This window comes from Tetrao urogallus (genome assembly GCF_951394365.1).
Source record: "Tetrao urogallus genome assembly, chromosome: Z".
Classification (NCBI taxonomy): Eukaryota; Metazoa; Chordata; class Aves; order Galliformes; family Phasianidae; genus Tetrao; species Tetrao urogallus.
In genome coordinates, this window is record NC_136816.1 from 46356934 (window position 1) to 46369296 (window position 12363).

A 12363-nucleotide genomic window follows, 5' to 3' on the forward strand; every position below is an offset into this window, starting at 1 on the left:
ATATAAAGTAATTCAGAGGTACAGTGACAAGAGCAAACTTCTATGCAGTTCAATATTGATGATAATCTTTCAATTCCACAAATGGAACTTCATGTTCACAGTAAGATGAACAGTTAATGTTCTTGTCATTAATAGCATTTTACATCAGTGTTATACTTACTGAGTGAGAAACATATTAGAGTAGTTGTCTGGAGTAACAGAAAATATATTTTGTTTTGCTATGTTGTAGGAAAAATGCCATCAGTATTGGCCTGCAGAGCGTTCAGCCAGATATCAGTATTTTGTGGTAGATCCAATGGCAGAGTACAACATGCCACAGTATATTCTGAGGGAATTCAAAGTTACAGACGCAAGGGTAAGTTGCAACAGCATTACTCTTTCACATAATTTTTAAATAGTATTTAAACTCCCTTCTCTCTTTCTCTATCAAGTAAAGATCTCTAAAGAAGTGCTTTCCACAATTCAATAAAAAGTGTATTTATTATTTAAATATACGCTATATTTATTTACTTCATTACACATGAATAATATCTTTTAGGAAAACTGACTTCATTCAGATCTAATATCTTAACAGCACAGCTCTGTAAGGTTCTGAATAGCTATTTGGGTTAAAGCACATTAGATAATGTGAAGGCCATTTTCTCTTTCTCATCATTTCCCTCCTGATCTTTCTGGGGGAGAATTTTTGTCACTTGCAGCTGTAAATATGTTGTTTTGCACACCCTCTAGGTTGAGAGAGTGTGAAGGTTAATACAGTGAAATTTAAAAACTGCAGAGCAAATAGCATTCGCAAGAAAAGCTTGACAAGCTTTGCACATTATAATTTGATTTTTGGCATAGCTTATTTTCAGCACTCTTGAATATCTGCAGAATAGATATGTGCAGCTGTGACCCTAGCATCCTCATTTTCATACTACGTTTCTTATCTGAATTCCTGAGTCTGAAACTGAACAGTGATATATGTAGTAAGATTAAAGGCACATAAACTTTTAATACATATTTGGTATTTCTCAAACTTTTGATTTCTAGCACTTTACTCTGCATGGCAGGAAAAATTACTGGCAACCTTCATTTCAATATGTGCTATAGAATGCTGTTTGTTCAAGCAAAATAGCAGGTTGCAGAAACTCCATGTCCAGAAAGTCCATGAGTGATTACTTGGAGTTGCCAGTCATCTTCCAGAATATCAATTTTTTTCATGGTTAGCTGAAGTGCTACATTTAGCTTCCAGCAAAATTGGGTACTACTGACACTTAGCTAGATGATATTGTCACTAACCATGCCAGTATATGAACATATTAATTTCTAAAGTGATAATTAAATATTTTTTAAAAGAAGCTGTAGATTCAATTTGAGTCTGATTTTCAATCTAATTGAAATGTAGTAAGATCACATGAACTATACCCTTTGTAACCTTTCTATGCTTAGCAGAATTCGAGAATAGCATCCTATCACGAGTTTTTAACCACACTAAGCAAAAGAACTTCTTTTCAGACTATTAAAAATCTGTTTTATCTCAAGCTGAAAAAATCTTACGTGACATAGTCTGCATGAAATGACAATGATAACAAAAAAAAACACAGATATAGCTGAAGGAACATGTCTGAAAAATATGTTTTAGAAAAAATTCATTCAGGATTTTATAATGAAATACTATATTGATCAGAATTCTGTTTATTTATAGCCAGCAAACCATTAAAATGTTAATGGTTAAGGATTAAATACCTTAATTTGCCAATTCTTTTTTAATTGATCCTATTATTTATGCACCTTTTAAACATTGCCAACCATATGTGGGCAGATTGGGTGGAAAGCTGCAGGGAGGAAAAGAATCTGGAAGTGTGGGTTGAAGCTCGACTAAATATGAGCCAGCAGTGCTCAGGAGGCCAAGAAGGCCACCAGCATCCTGGCCTACATCAGAAATAGTGTAGCCAGCAGGAGCAGGGAGGGGAATGTCACCCTATTCTCAGCCCTAACAAGGCTGCACTGGTGAGTACTGTGTCCAGTTTTGGGCCCCTCACTACAAGAAAGACATTGAGGCACTGTGTCCAACAAAAGGACAATAGAGCTGATGAGGCGTCTGGAGCTGGCTTATAATGACTGTTTGAGGGAACTGGGATTGTTTGGTCTTGAGAAAAGGAGAGCTTATAACTCTGTATACCTACCTGGAAGGAGTTGGGAATTGGCATCTTCTCCTGCAAGATAGGATGTGAGCGAGTGGCCTCAAGTTGCTCCAGGGGAGGTTCATATAGGATATTAGAATGAATTTGTTCTCTAAAAGAGTGGTCAGGCACTGGAATGTGTTGCCTAGGGAACTGGTGAAGTTAATGTCCTCAGAGGTGTTAAAGGAGAGGTAGATGTCTTACGTGGGGATGTGCTTTAATGGGCAATATTGGTAGTAGGTGAATGGTTGGATTGGATCATCGTAGATGTCTTTTGGAACCTTAATGATTCAATGATTCTATAATTTTGATACATTATGTAATTGTATATTATTGTTTCTCAAATTTAAAACATCTCTATCTTAATGGTCTCAGTTTTGTTAAGTAACTCCCTGGAAAGCTTTCAAGGCCATCTTAAATTTTCTGAATGTTCTAGAAAACTACAGCTTCCTCTAACTTCACTGGAAGAAGTGAGGACTACTTCTCAAAACTGTAATTTTCATGCCTGTATGACTGTTCTCTACCATAATTAAGACCATGTAACTAAATTGTTTTATTCAAAGGAGAATAAATATTGCAGCAGTTATAACACTCTTATTTCCAATTTGATCCATGCTGTTAGTTAGCAATAATACTCTGGCAGACCTGAGTTGGCCAATTATTCTCGAGACAACAAAGGAGTATGCTGCCTTTGTAGGGAGCAGCACCAAATTTTTGGTGTGGGTCTTCCTGTTATTTCTGAAACTGAGCTGTGAATTGTTGTGAAATTGATGTGAAATTGACCTCTGTAACTGGTTCAATCTACTGCTTCTGTCTGCTTTATATTCACTTTCTCTGTAAACTCCAAAGGTCAATATGATGAGGCAGTCTCATTTAAAGCTAGACTATTAGTAAGGAATGTAAGAGAATATTATAAATTCTACAGCTCATAAAAAGACAACTGAACGTCCCCTGTGAGAAGCAGGAAGAAATCAGTTAGCTGGGCAACTGTTATATTAAGAGCTTTGTGTTATATTAAGAGCCTTGTGATTCATACAGGGATCTGAAAATTTGTATGTTGTTTTGTTAGTACTTCTTGCCCTGTGTATGCAAACCTTGACAATTTCTGAAGGGAAATATTTTAATAAAAATTGACATTTGTATTTGGACTGTTACTGCCAAGCATCTCATAAAAAGACAGCAGCACTTTTTATAATGTCAGTAACAGAAGGAACCAAGAAATTGAAGGTAGGTTCCCCATATGCTGTAATGCTAATCCAACATTAGACTAACTACCTTTACTTCTGTGCTCATTAAATAGTACTAAATAGTAAAAGTTATTCCCACTGAAACTAAATGAAAAGTTTTTAAAGATTTGCACTAGGCTACTGAGTTATTTCTATCTTGAAACAAGTAACAATACATTGATTTAGACACACCTGAAATAAAAAAAACTTGCCATCAGAACTATTTCTCACATAGCAATTTGTCTTTCCAGTGATAACAGACTTAAATAAAATGGCACATTTCTTATGCTTTTACCCCTTAAAAAGTTACTCTTATCCTAACCTAATTCCTGTGTCAGAAATCTCTGAACAGTTTCCATCCGTTAAAGTCACAGAGTAATAGAAATATTTGAGCTGGAAGGGACCTTAAAGGTCATCTAATCCAACTCCCCTGCAATGAATAGGGACATCTACAGCTAGATTGGGTTGCTCATATTCCCTTTAGATACTGAACGGCTGCTATCAGGTCACCTCAGAGCCTTCTCTTCTCCAGGCTGAACAGCCCTAGTTCTTTCAGCCTGTCTTCACAGGGGAAGTGTTCTATGCCTTAGATCATTTTTATAGCCCTCTGGTCACAATCCAATGGTCTATGTCTCCTGTACTGAGGATTCCATGTCTGGGTGCAGTACTCCAGGTGAGATCTCACCAGCAGCACAAAGCAGACGGGCAGGGAGGACCTCCCTTGACCTGCTGGCCAGCTTCTTTTGATGCAGCCCAGGATATGTTTTGCTTTCTGAGCTGCAAGGGCACTTTACTGGCTTTCGTCCAGTTTACCATCCACCACTGTCTCCAAGTTCTTTTTGTCACAGCTGTGCTCAGTCTTTTCATTCCCCCACCGATCTCCAACTGCTGCTGACCACAACTCTCTGGGTACAATCTCGCAACTAGTTCCTCATCCATCAAATGGTCCACCCATAAAATCCACATATTTCCAGTTTGGAGGGGAGGATTTTATGAGGGACAATGTCAAAGGTCTTACTAACGTCCAAATGGATGACACCAGTTCTTCTTCCCTTGTCCATTGCTGCATTTACACCATCATAGAAGGCCTCTAGGTTGATCAGGCAGGACCTGCCATGCTAGTCAAATCTTATCACGTCCTCTCTTCCATGTGCCTTACTGTAGCTTCCATAAGGATCTGTTCCTTGATCATCCCTGTCACAGACATGAGGCTGATAGGTTGCTAGTTCTTAGAAATTGATCCACCATTGCCTTTTTTCCCAGACCTTGCATCCCTTGCCTAGCCCAGTTCCAGTTGGTCACTGGCCTTTGTGAACCCATCTCTACACAGTCTAGCAGCATCTCTATACTCACTCCTGCCACAATGCTTGTCTTCCACTGCCTGTGTATTTTCTTCTTGCTCTACAGTTTGACCAGCAGATCTCAGTTCAACCATGCTGGTCTCTTGCCTTCATTTCCCAGCTTCCTGCACCTGGGGATATGCCTGCTTTGCTTCACTCCCGTGTCCTTGAGGACAGTTTCCCAGTAGGTTTTATTGACGAACTCCACAAGAAGCTGGAAGCTGGCTCTCCTAAAATTTAGTGTTCCAATTTTGCTGGCTGAATAGCTGCAAGCAAATCAGACTTAAAGTTTTGTTTCTTTACTCTGGGGAAATGGGAGGTAATTTGGGGAGGAATCAACCTATTGCTTTTTCTTCTTGATTACTTAATATTGTTTGTCTTTAGCTGTCTGAAAGATGCAATTTCGTTATTTCTTCTTGAGGGAAAACGGCATTACAACAGTCACTGTGAGAGAAATTTGTATGAACAAAGTGCCATTTCTAATGCAAAATACTTTTTTTTACTTGTATTGATATCTACTAGAAATAAAATTGGCTTAACATTTTTGAATAAATATTCTTTTATTTAAGTGACCAAAACCATTCCACAGAAACAGGCTGTTAGTTGTCATAGTGGTCTTGTAAGAAGCTAAGAGAGTGTGTTCTTTCTTGAAGTGGTGACTGGTGCACACACTCATTTTGTTTTCTTATTCAGCTGAGACATGGGAAACAAAAAAAATGTGGTACCAGAGGAAACATAAAAGTGAAGTATTATTTTTTCCTCTGGTTATTTTTAAAATGACTTCTATTTTGTTTCAAAGGTCTGTAGTAGAGTGGTTGTGGTAGAGAAAAAAATAAGGGATTGTTCTTGCCTCCAGCGTAACTTGTTGCTTTTTGTGAGATCTCCACATTTCAATTTTTTATGAGATTCACTTGGTAGCAGACCATTTTGAAGACATTGCAGGGTCAATGCTTAGTAAATAATAACATGTCCAGAGGCACTAGTTTACATCAGTAGTTCAATTTATGCCCATGCTTTCAAATACTTCAGTTGTATCGATTCAGCATCAAAACTATACAAAACAATGTTTGAAAATTGAAAACTCATTTACTTCATCCATTTCTTATGTACATTTCTTGACTGCTTCCATCTTACATAGGTATGAAGCAAAAATCTGAGTTTGTGGTGGTCTTTAGTACTTCTTTTGACATTCTAATAGATATGATGAAGCTGAAGCATTATTTGGTAATCCTGTTAGTATTCCTAACCAAGGAGAATGAAAAGCTTCAGCTGACATTTCAAGAGAGTTTTTTTCTACATTTTTACTGAGTCTGAGCTCATAGTGAATGAAATTACAATGATTCAAAAGGATGTTTATGATTTGTTGAACAACTAATATCTCTTGACCCTCTTCCAGACAAATGTGCACTGCACAAAAAAAGCTCTATTTTATTAAAGAAATTCTCTGCAAACAAGACAATGACTAAACAGCTCTTATTAGTGAAGATATTTCTGTCATTCAGTAGAGCATATCTACAAAATATAGAGGCAGGTCAGACGACCTTATTCTACCATTTTTTTTGTTGTTTTTTTGTTTGTTTGTTTTTTGGTTAGAATAAATTTGCAATCTACAGGATTTGAAACATAAATTACAAAAAAAAGAAAGTATAAATTGTTGAGACAGTTATGAAATTGTTGAGATAGTTATGCTTTTAGCCTTAAACATTTTTTTATACATACATAATATCAGACAATTCTCCTATCCACTGCAGAAAGAATTGTGTATAATGTTGTAGTTAATGAAATTGTGACCGAAATCATAAGTAAGTATTGTGATTGAAGAAGTCTTCATACTTGTGATCATGGCCATCTCTCACTTCCTCCCATGTTCTTTTCTTTTTGATCTTCTTTTTTGGCTTTTTTGGCTGTTGACTGGCTTCCAGCCACTGTGGTATTCTTTGGGAATATATTGTTTGTGTCTTCTATTAAAGGATGGCCAGTCCCGAACAGTGAGGCAGTTCCAGTTCACCGACTGGCCAGAACAAGGAGTGCCAAAATCTGGAGAAGGATTTATTGACTTCATAGGCCAAGTGCATAAAACGAAAGAACAGTTTGGTCAGGATGGACCAATCTCTGTTCATTGCAGGTAAGAAAATAAAGCCTCAAAACAACCTGTGCAGATTTTTTTTCTATTTAATTTGGTTGCTGATTACAGTGAAAACGTGTATGTAAGTAGAAGTTTGTAGGCGAATTATCAGAAGTGTAACCAAATAGAACACCTTAAAAAAAGCACAAAGCTTTATGAATTGGGAACTTTTCTGTGATAAAACTCCATTCACACAGAAAAGTTTTTCTTACAAAATGTGTAGAAGTATGTAATATGTTGCTACTTTTAAAAATGTCTCTAATGCAGGATAAAAGTTATATCAGTGCTGCACTCGAAAAGCAATAGGAAGGACCTTAGTTGCTGCATCAGATCTTTTTTTCCACTCATAATTAAAAGTCAGACATTTACATTGGTGGAGATTGCTATGTATAAACAACTCCTGAATATTCCTCCTGACTAACACTTTAGTAGCAATCAAGTTGAGCCAGAGAAAAACAGCAGCTACTTCAAGACAGTCAATAGGATAGAAAATATTTAGAAGCTTTGCCTGTTAGAAAGTCATTAGGGTTTGGAATGGTGAGTTTAAACTTCAGAATGTCATGCTCATTTTTTAATGTGATGATTTCTCTCAATCCCTCCCTTTACAATTACTATGTAGATGAAAAAAAGCTTGGAGAGTATATAGGAATAATCCAGGGTGGGCTTTTAAAATATTTTTAATATTCTTTAGTAATGTTTTTTATTTACTTTAGCTATGGTATTCTAAAGTCTGTAACAGATGGCCAAAAATAATATCTTAAACTTTTATCTCTTATTTAATAAATTGCTTTCTATAAATTCCATTAGGATTTTAGACACTCATTTTGTAACATTGAATTATTTTTGATAGATGAAATGATATTTTTTATATAACAGAGATGGAAAGTATTGATATATGTTCCAAATCCTTTCTGCAAGCCAAGTAGTGCCCCAATACTAGTACAAGGACAAAAATGAGGTAGTTTACTTAAGCTTATGTACGTGTAGTGAGTGAGAAATTCTTGTCCTTTCAAAACTGTCAGTGAGCAAAATTTGTTAAGAGCACCTATATGCTTTAAAAGAGATTGCTGTGCTCCCCTAACCTGAAAGCCTAACAAATTAGTTGTAGTAGACAACTTGAATCCTACTTTTTCTGTTTGCCTAATACTTTTTATAGCCTTCTAAGGGGATCATCTGAGACTGGGATTCATTTGGCAAGGGAAGGTGAAGTACAGCCATAACAAGAATTAACCTTATACTTCCTGACATAAATAAATTTAGAGAGTAGAGGACAAACAAGCAATATTTATGCCTATATGCAAAAAAAAAAAAAAAGAAAAAAAGAAAAAAAGAGTGAAGAAAGCATATAAAAAAGTGACGTGAAGGTGTTCTTCTTTGTTCTTTTTACCATGAAAATTTGTCAATTCATAGCCGAAATGAAGTGCTACGGACAGTAAGTTATGGAAACATTCCAAATAGTTGTGATCTTTTGTGCTGAAGTTATGGAGATTTCTACCATTGATTTTGATAGAAACGAAATCACATGTAATATAATCATCATGATTTGGTGTTTAATTTTTTTTCATAATCATAATGACAATTTTGAGATCAGAGATGTTAATCATCATTATAAATGTTAGTCACGTTATTTGAATAATAAATATCTCTGGCAAATTGGTAAGTTTATTTATTTATTCATTTTCATGAAGTATGAGATCCAGTCACCTAGCCTATATGGAATTCTTACAATAATGCCTCCCAGTTTGTACTATAATAAATTCTTAAAAATACGTTCTATAGAGTGAATTTCTTGAAGCAACAAATTCCTCTAATATCAGTTCCATGTAGTTTTCATCCCACTGTACACATTTTTTTCTCCAGTTTGCTTTCTGTACTACATAGTAATGCTTGCCACCAACAATATCTAAACATTCACCTCTTTCATTTTTGCAAACAGAACAGTATGTATTTAAATTTCTAACTTAATAAGATAGTTAATTAAAAAATAGTTTTAATATCAAAGTATTGTTCACCTTTAAGAAAAATTTTCAACTGAACCAATCTTAGGTATTGACCTGTATGTTCAGAGTTCTTCATCCAAATATGTCTGACTGTGTCATCAACTGTGAGATAATGGGTTGCTTAATTTCCACCCATATAAGTTCAGATTTAGAACATAGCTTTCTCTGTGTTTGTACATGTTTCCTTTTCCAAGAGTTCTTGGAATATGTTTCTTTTTCTGAATTTCACAAACAGGTAATTATTTAAAGTTAGTATCTGGCAACTAATCCCTCTGTTAGAGGATTTTCTATAACTTCCTGGGAAGTTAGCTAATAAATGGAATCCAAGACAGAAAAAATAGCAAACGTGACATGTATTCAAAGAAGAGATTCCAGGCTGATGTAGACAAATACTGTGTATGTATATCAGTATTTGCATGTTAAAGATTCAGACTACAAGACTTGAATAAAGGCAGTCTTAGATTTTCCTTGTTCTGTTATTTAAATTTTAGAGTGTATATGAACAATTTCAATATTACTGAAAGTCCAGTGATTTTCTCTAACTCAATGTAGATCAACTAAAGCACTGAAGGTGTGCAAAACAGAGGCTGTAAATGAATACAGCAAAGAAAGTAGCAAAATACATAATTACATTTTTCTTTTGTTATTTACTGCATAGGTCATTGACAACAAATGCTCTCATTTTCCTTCATCATGCAGTGATTAACTATGTGCCTGAATCAATAAACCAAGTAACTTTGCAATGAAGACTGGAAAGTCAGGAGGTTCTTAGTATAGCGTGTGAAGTCTTCTTGAGTTCTAAAACTCATGTGATAGTTCACTGTGCAATTTTGCTTACTGAGCCTTTCCCTCTATCGGAATCTGTACACATGTGATGTGTTGTATCCAGAGATAATTTGTCAGCCAATTCTTTCAGCATTAACTGTCAATTAACATTCCTTTTCTCCCATCATTTTTCTTCTATTATTGCAAAAGTGCGGGTGTTGGAAGGACTGGAGTATTCATAACTCTGAGCATTGTGTTGGAAAGAATGAGATACGAAGGTGTTGTAGATATCTTCCAGACTGTCAAAATGTTAAGGACACAGCGGCCAGCCATGGTACAGACAGAGGTGAGGAAAACAATTTCTATGTAAAATGTTGATGAAGTAGTATGGATATTTCTGTACACCCAAAGATTCACAGAGGAAAGCCCCAAAATTTGGTTTATTTATATCTTAAGTCACACAGTAACAGTATGAATACAATGCAAAATCCGCTGTGAAGGTGTTGCAATGTGTTCCTGTTTTGGCATTAAACACTGCTGGATGGGGAATCATAGGATAATTTCAGTAATGGAGTCTAAATGATCACAGTTTAGCAAAACATTTTCCCAGAACCAGTATCCATTTTCATTTGAACCTTTCCTCTCTTAAAGAAATGTTACATGATAAAGAAGGAAGAAAATTGCTTATATAGGTTGATTCACTGAAATTTTTATGTTGCAAGAGCAAAAGGCTTTGGAACGAGGCTGTATTATTTTCACAGTTGACTTTGGATCATCAAGCAATTGACTGTCTGGCTTGAAAATCATGATGGTAAATTGAGCATCAGGAAAGTACAGTGTAGATAGTTTCCATACTAGCAATAATGCTATACAGAAATATGAAGAAGGACGTGCAACATCAACTGATTTTCTATGCCTGGATGCTTGTAATTGTAGCTGTGTCATGTCACAGTGAATACTTAAACTTTCAGCATGTACTTTATTTCTACTTAAATTTTTGAATGGGAGATTTGAACTGATCTGTAGTCAATAGACTACTCAGCAAAAGGCAAAGAGAAGGGAAGTATTTTAGGTCATACTTTTATTTAATAGAATTTCATTGACATTAACCTTTAAATTAAATTAAATAAATTTTTAGATGATTCCCCAGAATTTTCCATTAAAAAATTACATTTCTTCAGTCAAAGCTAGATTTTATTATTTTTAGGAAGAAACACATATATGTTAAGAAGAAAACACATGGAAATGCAGATATTTATCTTAAGTCTTGTCAGTCAAGTGTATTATTGTTACCAAACTGACTTATTAATTCAATTTATGTCTCTTAATTAGTATTATTCTGAATAAACAATAACTATTTGCTTCCAGGAAATCACAATAGTATGCTGGGAAGCTGTGCTTCTTGAAGCCACCTTGACAAGCTATATGTATTATCCCTCCTACTTTGATTTTGTTTTCTGTATGCCACCCTTTAACCTCTCTGCTGAAAATAGGTGCTAAGTACTCATACATTTTAGGATTCTGTGGAAGATGAATCTCTCGTTCAGTATGATAAAGTGCCAGTAAATCTAGTCTTCATTCAACAAGGCAATTGTACTCTACATATTTACTTAAAATTTAGGAGAACATCTAATGTATTCTCCAATAGTTCCAACACAGGACAGAAACGATCACATCACTAAATGGAAACAAATGTCTAACACATTTCCTGGTCACTAAAAGAATTTTAATTGTGATATGAACAAGTACAGCATGTAGTACTATAAGATAAATAAGAAGGATATTGGATTCATTAGAGATTTAATCAAATTGTACACCCCATTGAACTTTCTCTGCTTCCAGGTACTGGTTGAAGTGCAATGTGTTTCATGTTAATAAGGTGTTTAGCTACATATACCTCCCATATTCCCTGTTCTTGCCACAGGGTAAGGAATCTTCACACCCTCATCAAAGCTTGTATTGCTGAAAGGTTCTCCTTGCTTCCTAATCCGCCTTTTAACTTGGCAGTTTTCTGTGTTCCATTCAATATTAAGGCTGTGGTAAATTTTGGCATTTAGCATGATATATTTGCTATGGAGTGAAATGGCTGTTTTCCTACTTATTTTCAAATAAATGGGAAAAGACATCCTAGCATGCTCCTATAAGAAGAAAATTTTATGATTGTATTAATTCACTTTAGCAATTTTGAATAAATGATTATACAGTTTCTGCTCAAAAAGAAGATGCATTCTGTAGAAAGTGTTATTGTGTTAAAAAAGTGCCAGTCTACATCTGTTGTAACTCAAACTGCTCTACTATGGATGCTAGCTAGAGAATATTGCTGAACTATAGATGCTTCTGCAGTATATTCACCTATAACCACAAAGTGTTTATTCTTAGTTGAAAGAAAATAGAAACCAACCAGCAAGATGGCTTTTTGATGCTTCATTTTCTATCTTTCTATCTCCAGGATCAGTATCAATTCTGCTATCGGGCCGCACTGGAATATCTGGGCAGCTTTGATCACTATGCAACATAAAAACCCATCCTGGATTTTTATTGCAGGCCCTTCAAGATCCAGAGAGCCGCTTCTGAGCCATACAATGTGCTTTAGAAGTACTTCTTAGCTCTTAGCTATGGAGCAATTATTGGGGATATAAAATAAATTAAAAAAAAAAAAAAAAAATTTGGGGATATTTAAAAGCAAAACAGACCCAACAATTCCATGTGGACCAAGAATTCACAGTTTAATAACCTAACCATAAT

At 35.3% G+C, this 12363-nt stretch overlaps 1 protein-coding gene across 2 annotated transcripts in view; it reads left to right on the forward strand.

Annotated features, from left to right (window-relative positions):
* Window positions 1-12136, forward strand: part of PTPRD (protein tyrosine phosphatase receptor type D) — a gene marked incomplete at both ends in the record, with an annotated part of 269207 nt that extends 257071 nt beyond the window's left edge. For both annotated transcript variants that reach the window (XM_079548803.1, XM_079548804.1), the window contains 4 exons: window positions 230-355; window positions 6699-6853; window positions 9829-9964; window positions 12068-12136. In XM_079548803.1, the coding sequence (XP_079404929.1) occupies window positions 230-355; window positions 6699-6853; window positions 9829-9964; window positions 12068-12136 (486 nt within the window). The remainder of the gene's footprint in view (window positions 1-229; window positions 356-6698; window positions 6854-9828; window positions 9965-12067) is intronic.
* Between the last annotated feature and the right edge of the window lie 227 nt (window positions 12137-12363).